Source organism: Loxodonta africana, chromosome 17 (assembly GCF_030014295.1).
Source record: "Loxodonta africana isolate mLoxAfr1 chromosome 17, mLoxAfr1.hap2, whole genome shotgun sequence".
NCBI classification, from domain to species: domain Eukaryota; kingdom Metazoa; phylum Chordata; class Mammalia; order Proboscidea; family Elephantidae; genus Loxodonta; species Loxodonta africana.
Genome location: NC_087358.1, coordinates 64,627,684 through 64,651,542, shown reverse-complemented (window position 1 = coordinate 64,651,542; position 23,859 = coordinate 64,627,684). Strand labels below are relative to the sequence as shown.

At 37.3% G+C, this 23,859-nt stretch overlaps 2 protein-coding genes across 2 annotated transcripts in view; one reads left to right on the top strand and one right to left on the bottom strand.

The window, feature by feature from the left end:
• Positions 1-23,859, bottom strand: part of GTF2F2 (general transcription factor IIF subunit 2) — a 187,576-nt gene that overhangs the window by 90,693 nt on the left and 73,024 nt on the right. The window lies entirely within an intron of this gene.
• On the top strand, positions 11,005-12,213 carry KCTD4 (potassium channel tetramerization domain containing 4). Its single transcript, XM_010592602.3, has one exon. The coding sequence runs from the start codon at positions 11,088-11,090 to the stop codon at positions 11,865-11,867; it is 780 nt and encodes a 259-aa protein (XP_010590904.1). The 5' UTR covers positions 11,005-11,087; the 3' UTR covers positions 11,868-12,213.

Genomic DNA, 23,859 nt, shown 5'->3' with positions numbered 1-23,859 from the left:
AAAAATATATCATTCACTGCTCATGAATAGGAAGACTCAACATAGTGAAAATGTCAATTCTACCCAAAGTGATCTACAGATATCAGCTATCCCAATCAAACACCGACAGCATGCTTTAACAAGAAGGAAAAAATAATCAACTTTATATGAAAAGGAAAGAGGTTCCACATAAGCAAAGCGTTATTGAAGAAAAAAGAACAAAATAAGAGGCATCATAATACCTGATCTCAGAACCTACCATATAGCCACGGTAGTCAAAACAGCCTGTTACCGGTACAACAGACACACAGACCAATGGAACAGAATTGAGAACCCAGAAGTAAATCCAGCCACCTATGGTCAGCCGATTTTTCACAAGGGACCAAATTCCATTAAATGTGGAAAAGACAGTCTTTTTAACAAATGGTACTGGCAAAACTGATGTCCATCTGTAAAAAAAAAAAAGGAAAGAAAGAAAAGAAACAGGATCCATACCTCACACCATGCACAAAAACTAACTGGTACACACACACACACACAAAAAACAGAAAGTAACAAATGTTGAGAGGTTATGGGAAGATTAGAACTTTTTTTTTTTTTAAATAATTTGTATTGTGCTTTAAGTGAAAGTTTACAAATCAAGTCAGTCTGTCACATATAAGCTTATACACACCTTACTACATACTCCCATTTACTCTCCCCCTAATGAGTCAGCCTGCTCCCTCCTTCCAGTCTCTCCTTTCATGACCGCTTTGCCAGTTTCTAACCCTCTCTACCCTCCCATCTCCCCTCCAGACAGGAGATTCCAAAACAGTCTCAAGTGTCCACCTGATACAAGTAGCTCACTCTTCATCAGCATCTTTCTCCAACCCATTGTCCAGTCCCTTCCATGTCTGATGAGTTGTCTTTGGGAATGGTTCCTGTCCTGGGCCAAAAGAAGGTTTGGGGACCATGACCGCCGGGATTCTTCTAGTCTCAGTCAAACCATTAAGTCTGGTTTTTTTATGAGGATTTGGGGTCTGCATTCCACTGTTCTCCTGCTCCCTCAGGGGTTCTCTGTTGTGCTCCCTGTCAAGGCAGTCATCGGCTGTGGCCGGGCACCATCTAGTTCTTCTGGTCTCAGGATGATGTAAGTCTCTAGTTCACGTGGCCCTTTCTGTCTCTTGGGCTCATAGTTATCGTGTGAACTTGGTGTTCTTCACTCTCCAAGATTAGAACTCTTACACACTATTAGTGGGAATGTAAAATGGTACAACCGCGATGGAAAATGGTATGGCACTTTCTTAAAAACCTAGAAATAGAAATACCATGTGATCCAGCAACCCCACTCCTAGGAATTTATCCTAGAGAAACAAAAGCCATCACGTGAACAGACATATGCACATCCATGTTCACTGCAGCATTATTCACAATACCAAAAAGATGGAAACAGCCTAAGTGCCCATCAATGGATGAATGGATAAACAAATTATAGTGCACGCACACAATGGAATACTACATAACGATAAAGAACAGTGATGAATTCGTGAAACATCTCATAACACAGATGAATGTGGAGGGCATTATACTGAGTGAAATAAACCAATCACAAAAGGACAAATATTGTATGAGACCACTATTATAAAAACTCAAGATAACGAGATAGCAGACAAGTGTTAACTTTGGTGAAGAGAAAGACAACACACAATATAGGGGAAATCAGCACAACTTGACCAAGGCAAAGTCACAGAAGCTTCCTAGACACAACCAAACACCTTGAGGGACTGAGTTATTGGGGCTGAGGGATGGGTACCATGGTCTCGGGGGACATACAGGCCACTTGGTATAATATAGTTCATAAAGAAAATGCTCTACATCCTACTTTGGTGAGTAGTGTCTGGGGTCTTAAAGGCTTACGAGTCATCTATGGGTCTTAACCCTGTCCGGAGCAAAGGAGAATGCAGAAAACCACAGACACAAGGAAAATATTAGTCCAAAGGACTAACGGACCACATGAATCACAGCTTCCACCAGCCTGAGCCTAGAAGAACTAGATGGTGCCTGGCTACCAACACCGATTGCTCTGAAAGGGATCAGAATAGAAGGTCCCAGACAAAGCGGGAGAAAAATGTAGAACAAAATTCAAATTCACAAAAAAAGACCAGACTTACTGGTCTGACAGAGTCTAGAGGAACCCCCTTGACATGGCCCTAGGACACCCTGCTAACTCAGAACTGAAGCCACTCTCAAGGTTCACCTTTCAGCCAAAGATTAGATAAGCCTATAAAACAAACAATAACTCATGTGAGGAAGGTGCCTCTTAGCTCATTCAAGTAAAAAAAAACCAAATGGGCAACTCCTGTCCAAAAGCAGATGCAAAGACAGGAAGGGACAGGAAAACTGGACGAATGGACACAGGGAGCCCAAAGTGGAAATGAGGACAGTGCTGACACATTTTGGGGGCTGCAGCCAATGTCACATAATGATTTGCATATAAATTTTTGAATGGGACGCTAATTTGTTCCGTAAACTTTCACCTAAGCACGATTGAAAAAAAAAAAAAAAAGATTATAGCCTAAAAAAAACCTGTGAGGCAGTTCTACTGTCACTTGGGGTCCCTGTGAGTTGACATTTACTAGATGGCATCTAACAACAACAGTTGCAGAAAATATTTGAAATTTTTAAAAGGGTAAGTACACAAAGCACAGTCAATAAACATTAAGTTCTGATTCTGTCACCAAAGAGTGGTGTTACTTGGTGAAAGTTACTTCATTTATCTCTGGACCTCAGCATCTATATATTAAAATTCTGAATCTCTGAGGATCTCTTCCAGTTCTCACATCCCATGATTCTACTCTATAACTCAGACTTAATCACTTGTTTCTTGGAAGAACAATAACAAAATGTTTAAAAGGTATCCAAGACTTGAAAATATACACATATTTGCTCTAAGCTGGGCCCTCCAACTCAGTATCTCAACTCTGTGTTGAAAAACTAAAGAGAAATAACCCACGGGCAGTTTCACAAGTTATGGGCATTCCTAGTTTGAACAAGTTAAAGTACTAAGTGGGCAGGAAGGGTGCTTATTAGCGTTGGCATGTAAGAAATGAGATTAGGTATGTGAGGAAGTTATTAGGCATCAGGAAGTTATGGGCATTCATTTCCCCAAGACTACTCTGGATCAGCTGAATGTGGAGGCTTTTAAGAGCACTTCCAACTCAAGTTAAAACACAGGCCAGTGAGCCAGTAACCAAGACTTTGGACTAATCTTTGAGACTTCTGAAGCTACCCTCCTGCCTCTTACATCACTCTTGTGTCTACCCTCTCTGGAAAGGGTCTGAAGGAATATTTCCACAGAACAAGTACATTTAAAAGGTAAACAATTTTTAATATTCCTTTCTTCTCATTTAAAATATTGTCCTGGCAATTCTTTGCCTGTTATTCTCAGGGTGACGCCTATTAATGCAAACCATTTAGCATCTAAACAAACAAGTTAGGCAGAGTTGCTATGCTATTTACTAAGAAGGTGATCCTTACCCAACTAAAATTTGTGAGCTGACATTCTGGTCTCTATAAAATCCTCCGGAGTTTAAAAGATCATGCTCAGATTTCAGTAAACTATAGAGTTAGCATTTGAATATTTATCTCAAAGGCAACAACAAGTATTCATATAAATACTCCCAAGAGTTCTATCTGGTTACATAACATGTTTCAAATTATGTGTATGTCTAGTATGCTGGGAATTCCCAATTATATATCAAATATTGAAACCATAATCTGAGGAGTAGACTAAGGAAGTAGAAAAAGAAATCTCAACTTCCTCACCCACAGTACTGCTCTTACCTTCTCCTGTTGTCTCTTCACCTTTAAAATAGTCACAGCTCTGTGATTAAAGCAACAAGAGTATCTTTCTGCTATGTTTATGGATTAAACTTTTCTGATGGCAGGGAACATACTGAAATATATTTTGGCTTTAATTAAGATGGTCCCTGTGGCAACTGATGTCTCTTATTCAGTAGTAAAAGAGAACACAGATTCCAATGTAGGGAAAAAAGAGTCAGAGGCTAGCTCCTCAAGAAGCTATCAGTCTTGTTCAGGCGACTATGTGTACATAGAATGAAATAACTAGAGTGTCTGGGAATGACAAGACTGCTTGACCAGGAGTAGAAAGACTAGATAGAGAGTAGAAAGGAAAGTGGTAAGCTATGGTACAAAACTCAAAAGATAAAGCCCTTAACTGTATGAACAGGTCTGGATTGTTCCATCAGTCTAGAGATGGCATGATCAAAGAAATAACCTAGAAAATGAGCAAATGTTTTAAAAACAAACATTTGTATGTTTTGAAAACAAATATCTGTATCATGTTTTAATATTTACAAAGCAATTTCACAAGTTATCATTCCACCTATATTTCAGGCTATAGTTCCCTTTTCGTTACATCACATATATAATCGATATAAAAACTTCCTTAACACAGACATGGACGTGATGTGGTAGAAACAGATATAATTCCTACTCTCAAAGTTGATTTCAAAAATAAGAGCTGAATAAAACCCAGAAATAAAATACGGCTTTATAAAAAACAAAGCGATGCTGTGTTATAATAATAAAAGGGACAGAGAAATCATAATTCTGCAATAGTTTGTTTCAGTCAGACCCTCATTCAAGGGTGCTATAGGGTCGCTATGAGTTGGAATCGACTCGATGGCACTGGGTTTGGTTTTTTGCTTTATTCAGCTTTAGCTGCTACACTTGAAATTGGAGGGAATTCAAAAACAGCAAAAGTGAATATGTAAATAGACACAACAAATCGTTCCAGGAAAGATTACGTTTTCCGGAGAACAGACCTACACTATAGTCAAACAGTGCCAAACACTGTGCTAAATGTGATGAGAGGTACAAAGAAAGAAAAGTACAGATGCCTGCACTTAGGAAGACTGCAGTAGAGTTGAGGGAGACAATACAGATGAAATACTTACAGACAACCCGATGGCACATATTTTTAAGTCAACTGAATATGATTCAAGTTTTCAATGATTTCATCTTCAATAACTCTTGTTCTCTTTACCACGTTTAATTAGTTAATAGTGTCATACCACACATTAGTTTAGTTCTTTATCATTTCAAGGTTCTTTGATACTAAGTGATTCTCCCAACTACAGGGTGCTGGGGTTGAGGACTACTGCCCATATCTATCCATATATCCATCCATATACATCCACCCATATACATCCACCCATCTCCACCCACCCATCCGCCCATATCCACCCATCCATCCATCCAACCATCCATATCCATCCATCCATCCATCCATCCATATCCATCCATCCATCCATCCATCCATCCATCCATCCATCCATCCATCCATCCATATCCATCCATCCATATCTATCCATATTCATCCATCCATATCTATCCATATTCATCCATCCATCTCCATCCATCCATCTCCATCCATCCATATCCATCCAGCCACCCACCCACCCACTCACCCACCAGCCCACCTACCTATCTACCCCTCTCTTTTTCTCTCAATTTTATTTTTTGGTAATGTGGGGTAATAACTCTGGGCTGCTCAAATATTTCACTGATTCTAAGACACCATCAATTGTAATATTCACCATTATTTTATGTACCACTAAGAAAGATAAAATACTGCCACTGAACTATAATAATAAGCCAAGATTTTAAGACCTAATTTCAAAAATGTCAAATGTGAAAAATGTGCAATATAATAGAGGGCTCCACCCCTAATTTACAATCTATGGGTAAAAACCTGCGTTTGTTCCTATGAACCGTCATATCCTGTCCTGTTATTCATACCCCTTTTCCTTCTCCCACCTCATGCCATCACTAAAGACACTAGAGAAAAAGGAGGAAGGAACAGAAGAACAGTGGTAGGGGCAAGCTTTGGGAGCAGAGCTCCTCTTTGGTCATGGATATTCATAACAATATCACCTTTACAAGAGTTTTCAAAGTCATGTCCCTCATTTTGAGATTGTAAGTAATGTTTTTCAACTTAAAATATCTTCTTTCCAAAGAGAAGCTAAAATTCCATTTTGCCAAATAGCACAATAAATGAGTTCTGTACAACAATATAATTTCAGTGTTCATTTGATGGCTCATAGAAGTGCTTTGCTCATCAGGTTACAGTAAAATTTTTCAGTGAATAATAATGCATAAGACACACTTTAAGAAAACTCATTTTAAAAATGTAAGGTATGGTTTCTGCTTATAAAACTACAAAACACAGGTTCCCTGAAACACTCATCTCCCATAGTATATTTAAAATATGAATTAATATGATTTATAAATTGTTGTCAAGATTACCTCTATAGCGAATAGCAAATAACATGCAAAACGGAATTTTACCTGAACTTCTCATTTTTTTCCATTAACTGCCATGGTTATTTATGCTTCTTTTGCTCTATTCTTTTCTACACTCTCCAATTAGGGCTAAATATTTGCCAGTATAGCAACGCTTCCTCGGCTTCTTTAAAGACTCAAGTGAGCAGTGCAAAAGGTTTACAAGGATATTCATCCGAGTGGAACTGCAGATCCACATTACCATTCTGCCAAGAGTTCCATCCAGGGAGTCCCAGGGAGATTTCAGCACTCTCCCTAGTTTGTGAGATACTGTGGTAGATCAGTTAAACAAGTTAGCTGTATAGTAGTTGTGTTAGTATAATACCAGGACCAAGCAGCATTTAATGCAGACAAATTTTACATTTCAAAATAAAAGTAAAAGTTTTGACATCCAAATAGAATTGGGTTAACATGGAAAAAATACTCCGGATTCTTAAAATACGTCAACACACTATACTGTGTAATTTACTTTTAACATGCAAGAAGCTAAAGTAAAATATTCATAGCTGAACATCAAAATGTATGTTTCTCACATTCAATGCTATTAACAGGAGGTTACAAAGAAGCAAGGAGTCCCTGGGTGGTACTAATGGTTAAACGCGCAGCTATTAACTGAAAGGTTGGAGGTTCAAATACACCCAGGAAGTGCACTGGAAGAAAGGTCTGGTGAGCTACTTCTGAAAGATCACAGCCACTGAAAACTCCGTGAAGCACAGTCTACCCTGAAAAACAAGCGGTCACCGTGAATCACAATTAATTCAGCAGCAACTGGCTTTTTTCTCTGGTTTATGAAGAAGTAAGCCACACACTAAAAAAACTGAAACTCAGCTTTATGAAACATATAGGAAGGTCGAGGCAGAGAGGAATCAGAAGGGCATAGATGTCAGATGGCCAAAGGTCAGCCAATTTTTGGAAACAGAAAAGGTAAATATATCATGAGTCAGGTAGATGGGCATCAAATTTAAGTGAGGAAGAAAGTCACCGATAAAAAAACTTGAAAAAAATGTGGGGAAGCCCAGGGCAAAATATAGAATCACTTCAAAAGACCAGCACAGAAAAACCCAGGTGAGCACAACCAGAGAGATTTGGTAGAGGTGGGGAATGGGGACACGGAGTGCTTTTATTAAAGGCAGTTCCAAGACTAGCCCTTTTCCTTGAAAACTGCTTGAACTGCATCGAGGAGTGATCTGTTGTATCTCCCAACCAGGAAAAGTACCTTCCTGACAAGGTTCCACTTCTTTCCACAGCATGGGAAAGATTGTTTAGCATATATAAACAGGGCATGCGTAAGTTATGATGGTCTATGTCAGTCATAATGATGACAATGACCTCATTCCCATCAGGAGTTGGCAGAAAAGATGGCAATTTCTCCCACTGGCCTGGAATAAATTCTGCCTAATGTAGACTGTGGAAGATAGCATTACCTCATAGTGGAAAGTTCTGCCAGGATTTGGGGGCAATAGGCCTAATTAACTATAGAATATACCCAGCCAAGCACCTGACAATGAAATTGTTTAGATTCTCAGGGTCGGCTAAAGAGCCCTTTTCACGTGTAATTAAAGATGTCTAACGCAGACTAATAACAGCCTCTCTCTTTCAAAATTTTGTTATCTTTCTACTTACACAAAGTTTGATGAAGTCCTCCAGTCTAGAGGTTAAACAAATGTAGGTGAGCTAATCTTTGACATGTGGGTTACACCTTTCTGCTGCAACCACTGAACTGATTAATTCAAGTTTGTATCTGCAATGTGAAGCAGAGAAATGTGGCCATATAAACCACAGATGTTTCCCTCGGTCTAGGTACTCAAGCACCATTTTTATAGTTTTAGGGCTGTGTTAAAGGAGCTCTAGTGGTACAATGGTTAAGCATTTGACTACTAATCAAAAGGCTGGTAGTTCCAACTCACCAGCCACACTGCAGAGAAAGAACTGCCCCAAGAAAACCCTGTGGGGCAGTTCTACTCCATCACATGGGGTCGATATAAGTCCAAACTGACTCTATGGCACCCAGCACCATCAACAGAGCTGCGCTGACCTGATCAGGAGATAAATATAAACACTGAACAGACTAAAAAGAAGACAACCTGGCTTTCTCCTAAGGGCCACGTGTACCACAATGAGCAGCAGTGATCAATGAACCCCTGCAATTTCTGTGCACTGCAATCATCTTGCTTTAATGGGGATAAGATGGCGTAATGGAGATAAGATGGAGTAATGGAGATAAGACGAGTCCCATTTTTCTTTAAGACTGCAAGCTGGGGGCAACAGAATACACAAAAGCCCTATGGGCTCATATCACCTTTTAGTCAGGCACTGAGACTAGGCTTCAGTTACGATTGTTGCCAGGTCACAAGTGGCAAACAAATTAGACATATCAGGCATGCAGAAGCCAAGAACGCCAGAGTGAAGTCTAGAGTGAGAAAAAGTGATCACATGATAGGGTTGTTCAGAGTCTGTCAAGGCAAACTGGCAGAAACAAAGAGCACGCATCAGCAGTTTTAAAAACTGGGCAGGAGAAACCAGACGTCAGTGAGTTAGCAAGTGTAAGGCGGCTCAGGAGTGATGGCTGAACAGGTCTGCTGTCCCATTTGTAGCAGTACAGCCTCTCCTCCTACCTCCCCTCTTCCCACCCCGTGGATGGCCATCGTCTAGCAGCGCTAATGCCAAGGCTTCTGCAAGAAAAAAGGCATCTGCAAACAGGGAACACCAAGTGTGAGGAAGGAGACTCCGCGTTACACAGTGTTCAACTTCATCACTCTGTTTAAACATGTGAAGAAAATTAGAGCACAGTCACCATCACTATGCAGTTATGTTGTATTGATTCTGACGTCCCATAAATTCATTAAAAGAGGGTGATTAACGAAATTGTTATGCCTTAGTTCATTTTGCTATTACATGGTACTACTCATGCGCAGTGGCTACTTGCAATGGGAATGTAAGAATTTCATGAATACATTTCCAAAGTACCAAAAAACATAAAGCCTATTCAGTATTTTTTTAAAGCTGTTATCTATAGAAAAGCCTTGATTCCAAAAAAACCAAATCCATACAAAAATGAGACTGTTAGAATACGAGGACAGACTTTTAAATGATGCGGGACTGAGGGGAAGCTGTAGTCTGAGTGTTGGTTTTATCATTAATAAGCTGTACAGTATTAGATACAACACCAAAAATTCTCTGGACTGCAATTTCACCTTTGGTAAAATGAGGAGGGTGAATTTCATGGTCTCTCAGCAAAAACTCAGTTCTAAAGATTTTATGTCTTAGTTTTCTAGGTCAATTTCAATGGACTTTTGATAATCTCAATGATGCATAAATGTTAAATTAAAAATCTGCTATAATTACAGATATAATTTGTTTTTATTTGAAGAAAATCTAACTTTGTTTAAAGAAAATAAAACGGAAGCATTTTCAGAAAAAGCTGTTCCAGTATTTCTGTCATCATGCAGCTGAATCATTAAAAAATACTTTTGATGCCACAGAAGTATAAATCAATTTAACATAAAACCTGAAGTCTAACTCAAAGTACAACGTAGTTCCTCAGGATATTTTGGCAGATAGACCAGTCCAATAACAGTGTATTGAAGAGAGCATTCATATTTCTTACCACTGGGCCTTTAAATTCTGGAAGTGAAAGCTTAGATCCCTAAAATGCTTTGGAAGGCAAGTTACAGAGGAAGGGGGGAAAAGAAAGGGAAAAACATCACGCTCACATTATTTCAGCTCCTAGGTTTTTCCGTCCTTTATCTACCCATTTGTGAACATTAAAGAAAGGAAAAAAAAAAGTTAACCACAACTTATCCAAGATTCTATTCTGTGCTCAGTATTCTGAACCTCCATCTCTCTTCTCTTCCCAACACACACACACACACACACACACACACAGAGTTTGAGTATTTTCTGAAACACTCCAAGTCTTTGTTTAACAATGAAGCAGGTTTAGGGTGGGACAAGAACGGTTAAGCTTATGAATTTTCCATAGGCAATCTTAACCAAAAAAAAAAAAAAGTAAATGACTATTGCAAATCCTATCTGCCTGATTTTTTACCTTTAGGGTTAAAAAAATAATAAAAGAACCTTTTAAAGGACATTAAGAAACCCCTTCCTTTCTTACTAAAGATCCCAAGATCAGAATCACATGCAAATCCAGTCAAATTCGAGTGCTGTGCCAGGTTCAAGTATTCTTATTTGGGTCTCAAAAATGACTACACCACTGTGAAATGTGTGATTTTTTAACAGAAGAGAAAATCCTACGCCCCTAGTTCCCTTCTCCTTTAGGTAATCTATTTATGATTTACTTAAAAAAAAAAAAAAAAAACTAATTCAATATACATTATTTTCCAAAAGGTAACAGTATTACTCAATATTACGTCTGTCTGATTAAATAATAGTTTAAAAGGCATTTGATAAGGATTTAGCTGGAGGATTAAACATTTCTAACTGCTTAATATCAAGAAGAAATTCAATTTATTCTGAATAACTTTCCTTACTTCAAAGGATATATACGAAAATCCTTTCACAACAAATCCCTTCCCTGATACAGTTAAATGCAAATGAATCTTTTTCCCATCTTACTCCAGAAAGCTCCTGCATACACAGCTGACACGCCACCTACTGCAAACCCAGCTGACGGCGCAGGCGATGCTGCCAGCATTCCATTCCATCACCAGGCTGGGGCTGAAGAAAGGCGTGTTTGTGTGGTAGCGTTTCTTTTTTAAAAATCTCAAAGCCAAGAGGAACAAGCTGCAACAGCATCTTCAAAAATGGAGCGTAAAATAAATAGAAGAGAAAAAGAAAAGGAGTATGAAGGGAAACACAACAGTACGGAAGATGCTGACCACGGAAAGAACTGTAAATCCACGCTCACGACCCTCAACGTTGGTGGATATTTATACATTACTCAAAAGCAAACACTGACCAAGTACCCAGACACTTTCCTTGAAGGGATTGTAAACGGAAAAATCCTCTGCCCGTTTGATGCTGATGGTCATTATTTCATAGACAGGGATGGGCTCCTCTTCAGGCATGTCCTGAACTTCCTACGAAATGGAGAACTTCTACTGCCTGAAGGGTTTCGAGAGAATCAACTTCTCGCACAAGAAGCAGAATTCTTTCAGCTCAAGGGGCTGGCGGAAGAAGTGAAATCTAGGTGGGAAAAAGAACAGCTAACACCCAGAGAGACTACTTTCTTGGAAATAACAGATAACCATGATCGCTCACAAGGACTGAGAATCTTCTGTAATGCTCCCGATTTCATATCAAAAATAAAATCTCGCATTGTTCTGGTGTCCAAAAGCAGGCTGGATGGATTTCCGGAGGAGTTTTCAATATCATCTAATATCATTCAATTTAAATACTTCATAAAGTCTGAAAACGGCACTCGACTTGTACTAAAGGAAGACAACACCTTTGTGTGCACCTTGGAAACTCTTAAGTTTGAAGCCATAATGATGGCTTTAAAGTGTGGTTTTCGACTGCTGACCAGCCTGGATTGTTCCAAAGGGTCAATTGTTCACAGCGATGCACTTCATTTTATCAAGTAATTACCTGTGTCTTGAACAAAGCAACAAGCATGCAGCCAGCAAGCTTAGGATAATCGCAGCAAAGGCATCCCAAACAATGTGCCCAACTAGCTCGGTACTACAGAGCCCTGCTGCTAATCAATTACTGTGAGCTAACGGTATGTAAATTCTATCGCTAATGATGTCCTTCTATGGGTGGTCCTGCTGTGTGACTCTTAACACCTAAAATGAAAACAGTGATCTCCTACAAACTGTAAATAAAGACTGGATGCTTTTGCTATTTGTTTATTTTTCCTTAAGCTGTCTTTCAATCAGAATGTCTTGGGTACTTGCATAACAATCAAGCATGTACATCATCCGTCGTTCATTTAAGTAAATGGTAATAAAATATTTCAAGGGGCTGTAAGATTTAAAATCCTTTCTACTTATAGCAAATATCACAAAGATACTGGATCTATCAGATTAACCATTGAGAGTAAACACAAGTGCAGATCTACTGAAACAGCTACAGTGAAACAAAATGAGGCTGTAAGAAGGTATTAAGCTACTGATTTAATTTTTAATGGCAGATGCCAAAAGCTTATTTCCTGTATCTCATGCTAGAATTATAGCTGAATTGATATTTCTCTGAAAATTCCTAGAAAACTGTTTGATGACAATAAAAAGGAAAAAAAACAAAACACTGCTAGCTTCTTTGCTTCTATTAGTGATTTTAACAAAAAGTTAAATGTATCACCTTAAAAACAAATAATGCCACTTGAGGATTTCACACAATATTTTATGCACTGATGTAGTCAACCACAGGTTACAGTGGCCCTGGCTGGTCTGAGAAGTGAAACAAATGAGCAAACTCATTTCTTTGCAGGCTGAGCTCCAACACAGCACAGGTAACTTAGTCTCAGAGAAGTACCATAGTGTTAGAATAATAAACGAGCTGATTTTCAGAACCACCCTAAATATCTGTTAGTTTTTTCAAGGTCAAAGTATTAAATGACTAGATCACTAAACATTATTCTTATAAAAGAACTTTATTGATTCTTTTCAGTACCTATTTTGATACTAAACCTCAGACTAAGTGTTACTAATTTCTTTACTTCATGTGAAATAAGAAGTTATTTTTTTAAATTAAGTTTCATATATTACTGTCTCCAAGAAAGAATCCAGTAACTTAGCTTTTAATGTGAATGCACTTTTTTCTTCCCCAAGAGCAGCTAAACCATTTCTAGGCCACTTTGGCTTCCAAGAATAAATGGTATCTTAAATTTGTTTCCTTAAAATGAAACCATTAAAATGAGTACATAAATCTTAATTTTGAAAAGCTTCAACAAAAGATTTCTGAAAATCTTGACTGAGGTTACATAGTTAAATTAGCGTATATGTCAAAAGTTTGATTACACATGAAAGCTTAGCATCACTAAGTAAAGCTAGGATTCACTCCCAGAACTGTGACTGACTTCCAGCTACAACATCTAAGGTTATATAAAAGTTGGCTACACAAACCGAAAGAAATCCTTTAAAATCTACTTGTACAAAATGTCTTTAAACACCCACACTGAAATCCACTTATAAAAAAAAACTACACACAACTCCATAATCTTCTCTGTATACCAAGAAAAAAATTTTTCTCCTAAAACACCAAATTCTCTCTTATGTACCTTAAAATGACTTAATCAGGATTGGAAACAATTATGAATATAAGAAAAAAAAAAAAGTGAAATGTATTTTAGCAGTCACCGCAGCTGCACTGCTCCTCGGCAGTTTAAACGCTTCTCCCTGGCATCTGGACTTTGGTAACGAAAAAAATGGTAGTGATTTAACGTCAAAGCCAGGTTTTCTCTAACAAGATTTCATTCCAGATAATAAAAATAGCCCTGACATATCTTTTTACAGGACACACAGTTCAACAAATTCCCAGAGGTATTATGAATAAGATTTTTGCATCAAGTCACAAAAAGACAGCTTAACTGTTATTACAACATTATTACTACTGGAAACCACTATTTAAAGAAATTTTGAGGTCATTTTTATGTACATCTCTAAAAAATCATACCTAATTTCTTTTTCAAGCTTTTGATAAATCACACTATCCTAAAGCAACTGAACCATCTAGAAGAAAATTTAACTAGATTGATTACTCTTGTGTAACTTTTTACAAATGACCCTTTTAAATTCAAAATCACTTGTATATGGACTGTGTGGATTTACATATTAAGTGCCTAAATGCCATGTTATAAGTCTAGAGAAAATATCTAGTTTTAGATTTTACTATTTTCTAAAAATACTTAAAAATAGCTTCTGTCAGAAAACTCAAGAAATCACACAAAACACCAATTATAAGTGAGAGTGAAGCTGTCGAAATATTTTTGTTTGTAGTCACTGGAAAAATTCTTTCTCAAATCTTTTCCTCAAAAATAAACACTACTCCAAAGAATAAACCACAAAATAACTCTTTACCTTCTTTTTTCAGAAGAAAGGTAATATTAAAAAAAAAAAAGGTTGCTAGAGTTGCCATGAGCCAAACATATATGCTCTTGTATTTGGAATTATCCCACACAGTGATTCTAGCACTGCCCTTAAAATGTGAAAAATAAAAATATGTTTATGGTTTTTACTAATTTTTAAAATTTATATGGCAGTGTGGAGAACATGAAAGGAAACTCTTATGAAACTTCTCAATAATACTAGGAAGATTACTGTCCCAGATTGAAGATGATGATAGTGAATAATCTTCATCAGCTTCGCTTTTTTTTTTTAAAGAAAATTACTTATACTCAAATGCTATTTTTAAGATAATAAACAGTAACACTTGTTAAGTGTTTTACTACAAGCCAGATGCTGTGATATACCAGATACTGCAAACATACATTATCTCAGTGAATCCTCACAACGACCTTTTTACAGATGAAGAAGCAGAGACTTAAAGGTTTAAGTAATCTGCCCAAGATCACCCAGCTAATAAGAAGAGGTGGAAGTAAGATCTGAAACCCAGGTCTGCCAGTTCCAGAGCCAGCAGGGTTCTGTAGACCATTTATATCTCAAACACCTAGAACCTGGCACAAAACAGGAATTCACAAAGGAGGTCTTGAATACAGAATCCCAAAATGTAGGTCTGCCTCACCTGACACAATCTCACAATGCAAGCACTCCTAAAATATTCAGTGGAGACTGAACTTTGAAAAAGTAGATAGTATTTTTAAATGTCATGTCACGTCGTTCAAAGAACATGAAATGAATCATCTCATAAAAGTAAATAATATCTGAAAGTTGTCTAGTGGCAAATTTAGATTTTCACATATCAGGCTTGCTGAAAGGGCTTTTTATGACTTGTACAATCCACAACCGACATGAGAAAAACTATGGCACAGCTAAACAGGCTTGGGCTCTGGAGTCAGTTCAAACTCCATTAACTTCTACTTCCTGGCTGAATGACCTAAAATTAAGCAAGATCCTCAACTTTTGACCTTCAAAATCCTTATAGTAAAGTGGGGATGATAACAATGACAATTACTTGACAGAGCTTTTGTAAGGTTTAAGTTAAATCTGGAATTGTATGTAAAGGACACAAACTTTCAGTAAGCGCTGGCTATTATTCCCCCACCACTTTTCTAGCATTTAGAGTATCTTCACCAAACAACCATGAAACAACAGGCACAGAAGGATGCATTTACTTGTTAGGCTTTCTACTTAGACATGAACAGAGCTGAGAACTTTAAACAAATGCATGCTAATACCGCCATGAAATACTATCATACAAAAAATATACGTATTTTAAATTGCTACAGGCAAACACCGTTTGCATTTGTTATTAGTTTAAAAACACTATGATGAGTTTCTTGGGACTTGTATATTCTAGTTTCACATCTACAGCAACGAAATCATCACTGCAGCTGTTTTATCAGAAATTTGAAATCAGTCAAGAGTAACATGTCTGGGTAACAAAATCTTAAAGACACCACTCATATATTATGATTAAGTGCCTTAAACTGCAATGATGTCAGTCAAGGTTAAAATCACAGTCTCTGAATCATAATTACCCTTGCCAATAAAGCAGCAACGTAATATGGACTATCCAAAATAGCATGCAACTTATAAATTATTTGTATTTAGCTTTGAAATACATAACGGCTCCTTCAATGGCAGACTTACCTTCCTAATCACATTTTACCTAAGCTAATATTCAAATTAATTTGCTTCTATGAACACTAGAGTATGGTAATGAAGGAAAGTATGCTGGGAAGGGGGAAATATCTAAGATGAAATTTAAAAATTACCTAAAATAATTTATAAAGAGGTGACTGTATTCCTACTTCTTCTCTTGACAAAAATTCACAATGGTTCAAGAGATTGTATCAATTAAAAAATCAGGTATAAATCTTACAAGCTGTTATATATGACCTATGTTTAAATTTTTCCAAAATACAATGTTAAGCATTTTGTATATAAAATACTGAAGCTCTAGTTTTATTTTAATAACTAGTTATTTTAGAAAAAATACTGAACTGGATACTAAAATATGACACAAATACACCTCTTTATTACATGTCTTAAAAACCTATTTCCTAGCAAAAAATGTAACACAGTTAACCTAAGAGCATGACAGTTTTTTTGTTCCAAACCCAGGATTCCAGAGTTTTCAGGTATAGAAAAGTTTTCATAGTAACTTAAAAAAAAAAAAAAAAAGATCTACTTAATTTTGAAATCACACGTGAGGGAGGTAATGAATTGGGGAGGGGGGGACACAAAGAGAAGACGGGCCCAATATTCAAAAGTAATTTTGACTACTGTCCTCAAGGATGTTTAGCACATATTTTTCCTACATCATTAAAATGTAAAATTGAGCAAGTCTACTGGTTACTCCTTAATTGCACCTCACTAATTTTACTTCATTGTAACAGATATTTATTAACTACTTTTAAGATTCTTAAATGTTGAATGATACTAAGGTTCATATCAACGTTGCTTTGAATTTGATAACCTTCTATGACTTAATGTGGTTTTACAAAGAATGAGGCCATCTAGTATTTTTAGTACTTTAAATATCAGATCATCTGATGAATTTTTATTTACAATTGTTTTTAAAAACATTAAAAACAAGTATACATGTAAATATCCATGATCTTACCATCCTATCATATCTATTTTGATTTCTGCATATTTTTCCTAGATGCTATGCGTGTCTATGGAGCCCTGGTGGCACAGTGGTTAAGAATTCAGCTGCTAACCAAAAGGTGGGCAGTTTGAGTCCATCAGCTGCTCCTTGGAAACCCTATGAGGCAGTTCTACTCCATCCTATATGGTCGCTACGAGTCGGAATCAACTTGATGGCAGTGGGTTTGGTTTTCTGGTTTTATCCATGTGTATGGATATTCACAGAGTCCCTAGGTGGCACAAAAGGTTAAGCAAGTGCTGGACTACTAGCCTAAAGGCTGGCAGTTTGAACTCACCAAGGGGTGCTGGAAGGCAGGGTCTGGCAATCTACTTCTGAAAGGTCACAGCCTTGAATACCCAGTAGAGCAGTTCTCCTCTGCACACGTGGGGAACTGACTCAACAGCAACTAACAACAACAACATTCATGTATATATTTTTAAGAAATCCCTATGAAAAGGGAAAGGCTGTACATAGGTGTGCAAGGAAATATTAATAAAAGATCTAAAAGTCATGAGATTGATTTTTAAAACAGTAAAATAAAAAACACTATAAGCCCTTACAATATGTACATGTCTAATTGTTATATCCTAGCCAAAAAAACAACATCTGAGATTCAGTATTTAAAATTCAGCTACCTTAAAAGCCAGGAGGTAGGTTATACTGGTTCCAAGTTATATTTCCCTCCCTTTTTCTTTGAGTTTTAATCAAAATTTGGATTATCTGAATATAAAGCAGATGGTTTTTTAGAAGAGGCAAGAAAAAGGAGGTTCATCTATATCTCTTGTCTTACTATTATAGAACAAAGCATTATTATATATACTGTAAAATTCACTACAAGATGGGTATATAGAAAAACAAGGTTGTGCTCATATAAAGTATATACAATTTGGCAGTTAATACTGAGGTGTTTAGCAAAAAAGGCTACCTGTTAAAGTAAAATCATTCCCAGTCTTCATTCTATATCACCCTAAGACTTTCCATTTAACTGAAAAGTATAATAAAAACGTTCAAGTAGAATTAATTTTAATTCACTTAATCTTTGTTTAAAATGAATACGTACCATGCAGTGTTCTTTGTTTTTTTTTTTTTTTTTTGGTTCAAAGGCAGTAGAAAAGCAGCTGAAGATTTCAAAATCAAAGTAAAAATAGACTGTATCAACTCCACCTATGTGGAGAATTACTAATAAAGTAAAAAAGCTGAAACCACTTCTACAAAGACTAATGGTTTTCCAACAGGGGAACAACCACCACCTACCCATCTCTTCTTTTCAAAGAAATCATCTTGGTTGCCTCAGTAAGTTTCAGGTACTGTGATGTCTTAAAAGATCACTTCCCCCTGGGAAAGAATGTGAATGAGTCATAAAGAGCCTAAGGAAGTGGGAAGTGCTAGAAATCAGGCCCATTGCAGAGAAGATAATAAAAAAACCTGGCGTTCGCTGTGGTGTTACTATGCACCAGGTACTGCATACTTGACACGCATTATCTCCCTGAAAGCTCACAGCAGGCTCCTGATGTGGCCAGAGAGTCTCTTCGGTATTTCCTCAATACCCATGTTCCCCTTCTTTGTTAGTTACTGAATCCTGATTCGGGGTGTCAGTGGTACCCAACTAAAAACTTGTATATTCCAGTGCTCTGTGGCTGCTACATGTGGCCAAGTTACCACATTCTGACCAATGGAATACAAGCAGAACTTCTAAAGTGTGGCTTCCAGACATGCTCCTTTGAAGGGTTACAAAGCTAGGTGAGCTCTTTGGCCTTCCTCTCTTGCCTGCATTTTGCTGCCTGGGATGTAGATATGATGGTTATAACTGCAGCTGGGATTCTCGATCACGCAGAGGGCTGCTGGTGACCACAGAGCTGCCAAACCAGGCCTGAACTTCTTAAGACAGAGAGAGAAAAATGTGTTTAAGTCACTGATATTTTGGTCTGTCTGTTATGTACAGTTAGTCCTAACTGATACAGTAGGTACATTAGAAACCTTATTTTACAAATGAGGAAGCAGAGACCCAGAGAAGTTAAGCAACTTGCCAGCAGTCACACAGCTAGCAAGCAGCCTCCAAGGTGCCAAGCTTTTCACCACTGTGTGATGCTACCTTCGGACACAACACGAGGAACTCAGTGAGAGACTCGGCAGAGGTCAAAAGCCTTGAAAATAACTGGGCAAGGTATTACTGAAGAAAGAGTGGTACCTCCCCATTCATTAGACTAAGCCAAGACTCTAGCTTAAAATAAGGGAACAAGCCAAAGTTAACCAAAAGGGGGTCCAGCCTGTCTGCTAAGTACTCTACAAGAAAAAAACAGGACAGACAGTCCATTCCTAAGAGGCGTGGGGGCCACCAGCACAGAAGGGAAAAGGAGTGACTGACAGGTCAGGAAACAACTAGCAGATGAGGAAAACAGCCTCTGTAAATCAGGCTGATTTTCCTCACTCAGGGCAGAATCAGTATTGGACTGAGCATCCCCTTACATCGAGAATAATAGCTAGCAACTGGGAATAACCACCACTGATTTCTAAAAATGAACTAAAATTTTTTTTCATGGAAACATCTAAGAAAAACAGAGTATATTTAAGCAAATGGCGTTGTTGTTGTGTGTTGTCAAGTCGATTCTGACTCATAGCAACCCTATAGGACAGAGTAGAGCTGCCCCATAGGGTTTCCTAGGCTGTAATCTTTACGGGACCAGATGGCCAGGTCTTTTCTCCTGCAGAGCCACTAGTGAGTTTGAACTGTTGACCTTTCACTTAATGGTCGAGCGCTTAACCATTGTGTCACCAGGAATTGGAGGTATTTATTTTATACACTGATTAAACAAAGGAACAAATAGTATCGCATAATCAAAAAAATACTTAAAAATCAAAAAGCATCTTGTATCCTCTCTTTTTAAAGTTTAAAGTCTAAACTTTAGGACAGAGTAAGCTAATAAAATGGGAGAAAGAGAAACCTAGGCTAAAAAAATGAATTGGTGAAAGCTGGAAGATGTCAGACAGGGCCCGTTTCTTAGAAACGGTAAGTTATGAATGAAGAGGGTTCTACAGGAGCCAGCTTCAGATGGGGGAGGGGCCTGAGGCTCTGACCTGCAGGGTGGCCATTGGTTCTCTAAGTAATATTATTATCTTCAGTTTTCCAAATTCAAAACCTTGTAATAAAGCAATTCAAACAAAATGAAACATTTTTTCCCAATAACATGTCGACATAAACATCAAGAAAAACTATGTCTAGATTTTTTTTTTTAAACACATATCGTAGATTGAATTGTGTCCCCCAAAATATGTGTCAACTTTGTTAGGCCATGATTCCCAGTATTATGTGGCTGTCCTCCATTTTGTGATTGTAATTTTATGTTAAAGAGGATTAGGGTAGGATTCTAACACCCTTATTAAGGTCACATCCCTGATCCAACATAAAGTGAGCTTCCCTACAGTGTGGTCTGCACCACCTTTTATCTTACAAGACATAAAAGGAAAAGGAAGCAAGCAGAGAATGGGGACCTCATACCACCAAGAAAGCAGCGCCCTCTGGACCCGGGGTTCCTTCATAGAAAAGCTCCTGAGCCAGGGGAAGACTGATGACAAGAACCTTCCTCCAGGGCCAACAGCCAACAGAGAAAGAAAGCCTCCCCCTGGAGCTGACGCCCGGAATTTGGACTTCTAGCCTCCTACCCAGTGCACCCCAGTGCCATTGAGTTGATTGCTAGACCGTAAGAAAGAGAGCCTCCCCCTGGAGCTGACGCCCGGAATTTGGACTTCTAGCCTGCTACCCAGTGCACCCCAGTGCCATCAAGTTGATTGCTAGACCGTAAGAAAACTAATATCTCTTTGTTAAAGCCATCAACTTGTGGTATTTCTGTTATAGCAGCACTAAATGACTAAGCTAAAATACCGGGGTACTGACGCTAAAGCTCACATATTTTTTAAAAACCAGAGAAAAAGTGACCAAAGGACACTTCTTGATGAGTTTTTCTGGTTATATACACTTAATCTAATGATCCTTAAAGGCAGCACCCATTCATCTACAGGTTAATACATTTATTTTGCCTTTTCTTCTAAAAATATACTAATTGTTTTTGTATTATGCAGCGTTATAAGATAAAATGTAAAGCTATTGTTGCTTAAAATCTATTTTACACACCCACCTGGCAGGCAAATTATAAATCATTACCATACTCAAACATGAGAATACATGTAAAAGAGTCCCTTGGAAAGAAAAAGTATTTTGAAAATTGGCAAACTAATAAACGGAAGATGTCAATAAGACCAATACAGTTAAGTAGCCCAGAATGATGCCTTGGAAACTAGCATCATTTAGCTTCTAGACACCTATAGTGTATTAAATAAGCAAGCAGGATGAGGACCGATAAATATTCTTATTCCAAAGCACTCCAGGAAGATGCCTGATAACCTAGCTCTTACCAATCTTTTATAAAATCAAATAGAGAATTACATAGGACCAATGCCAGTGCTTGGTAAATCTTTATGGATTAAACCTATATCAAACTAAAGTGGCCAAAAATATCTTCTGCTTGGCTTCACATTAATGGTAGATTTCTTTTAAATTTTATTGTAACGTGGTACAGACCAAAGCAATCCATTTTCTTATCCTCATATTTTAAAAGTATGTTTACACTCGACACTTATTTCACACTGTTTTTGAAGTCAAAAGACCCTTAACTGCAAGTCTATTGCCCATCTCTTCAAAATTCTAGCTCCCACTACTATGGGTTTAAATTATACAGGTAGAATAAATTAAAAAAAAAAAAAAAGAACAACAACAAAAACAGAATAAAAGGTCGCTAACGTTTACTGAGCACTTATGTCAGGTACTTTGCTAAACACTTCTGTTATTGCCAGGTCCAATTTACGAATGGGAAAATTGAGGATTAGCAAAGAAATAAATCTAAGGTTTTGAAGCTTGTAGTGAAAAACTGAGGAGGGTCAGCAGTCAGATTCCAGGGCCTACTTTCAACTACGACAACATACATCCTTGTCAACCTAAATTCTCTCCCTCCAGCTTTGAAAAGTAAAAAACTGGTTTTTCTTCTCCGTCTATGAAAAACAGTGTTCACCAAACAACTTTTCTGATTCAAAGGTGCTTAGCCCCCCACCCCCCCGGAACAGTTTTTAAGAACATTACAAATGTTCATATAACTGACAAACGTTTAAAACATTCTTAGCTATTTGTTTAAGGGTTCCCCAAAAGATCGCTCTTGGTCCAGTTTTTATACTCTATAATTAATTTAAGTAATAACAATACCTTCCCTTAAAACTACTGTGAATAAGAAAATTAATAAATTACAAGCTGCCATTAGTTGAAATGCATGCCCCTTTCCTTGTAGAAAGGTCAAGAACACTCTCCTTGTCACTGAGGAGTGGGGGAGGTGTACGGAGAGAGGCGATGCCACAATTTCTGAACAGCACTTCTGCTTTTCGATGACTACATATGGTAAGGACCACTGAAGAGACTGGTAATTTACCAGTATAAAAATATAGCTCTTTTAAAGAAAATTCATGCCTTCCGCATGCCACTATACCCTTCTGAAGAAAACATTAAAAAAAAAAAAAAATTAAAACAAACACCTTAATCAATTCAATTAATTGAATAAATATAATTTGTTGAAGCAACAAATTAGTACAATTTAAATAACAAAAGTCAAGTATAAGCCTGTAGAAATAACAGTACAATCATCCTGCTACAAAAACACAGAGCTAGAGGAAAATAAAATGGCCAATCATGTTTTACATGACAGGAACAATACTGATCAAATTAAATCAGAGCTTAAAATCAAGATGAAAATATGTGCTTGTTAAAAATTAGATTCCAACATCAAAGGGTATAGAGACAGGAAGTGTGGGGAAAAGAGCAAAGGAAAGGATAGTTCAGGAAGTATCAATTCTTCAACAAGAATGTTTTGAGCCAGCTCATAAACATTTATTAATAGCCTAGAACTCTGCTTTGAGGAATAAAAGGAAAATACATATCTTTTCACACACATTTTACAAACACGCATCTACACATATATATGTTTCAAAAATATATGTAAATAATTATACATTAGATTTGTATAAAAATATCACATGTATCTAAAATAGACACAAAATATTGAGTCTAAAGTACAGAATAAAATTACGCAATGGAACTGAAAAGAGTACGCATATTTTGTTTAAAAAATATCACATATGAACCCTTCTCAGAAAAAAAAGAATGCAGTGCTGAAGTCTAGACATGAAGAGATGAATGAATAAGCAATTCAAGAACAAGAGGGCATGATCGAAAAACTGGAAGAAAGTACAAATCTATTGACAATTAATACTAAGGTGAAACAGCAGGGGAATTAGTTGCCGAACAGAATGTTAACCCTTAAAACTTTCGCACAGTAAAAATACAACCAATAAAAATTGAGAAATTGTTGGAGGAATATAACTTCCTAATTCTTCATAACAGAAAATCCACAGATAGCAGAAAAATGAAACATGGCATGAAAAAAAAAAAAAGACTATATAGCTCTAATCCCTAATTCCTCCCTTCTACATCTGTAGAGGGAATCCTTGGGAATTTATATATCTCATGGAAAAGAAGCATTTATCTAATATTCATCAATTCTTTCAGTTTCTTTATCTTCTGTTACTTCAAGTAAATTAATTACACCTGTTTCTACAATGGTGGATAAGTTATCTTGATCAAATCTTCCACTGAAACCAACTATAAAAACCTTGTAAGATCTCAAAAGAATCAAAAAAGACCACAAATTAAAAGGAATTGTTGTCATTTTGACTGAGAGCAATTCCATGTGAGAGAGCAGAACTGTCCTATAGGGTTTTCTTGGCTGTAATCATTACGGGGAAACCCTGGTGGCGTAAGCTATGGCT

Excerpts from the sequence above, each read along its gene's own strand:
- KCTD4 (XM_010592602.3), top strand. The coding sequence starts at position 11,088 with ATGGAGCGTAAAATAAATAGAAGAGAAAAAGAAAAGGAGTATGAAGGG.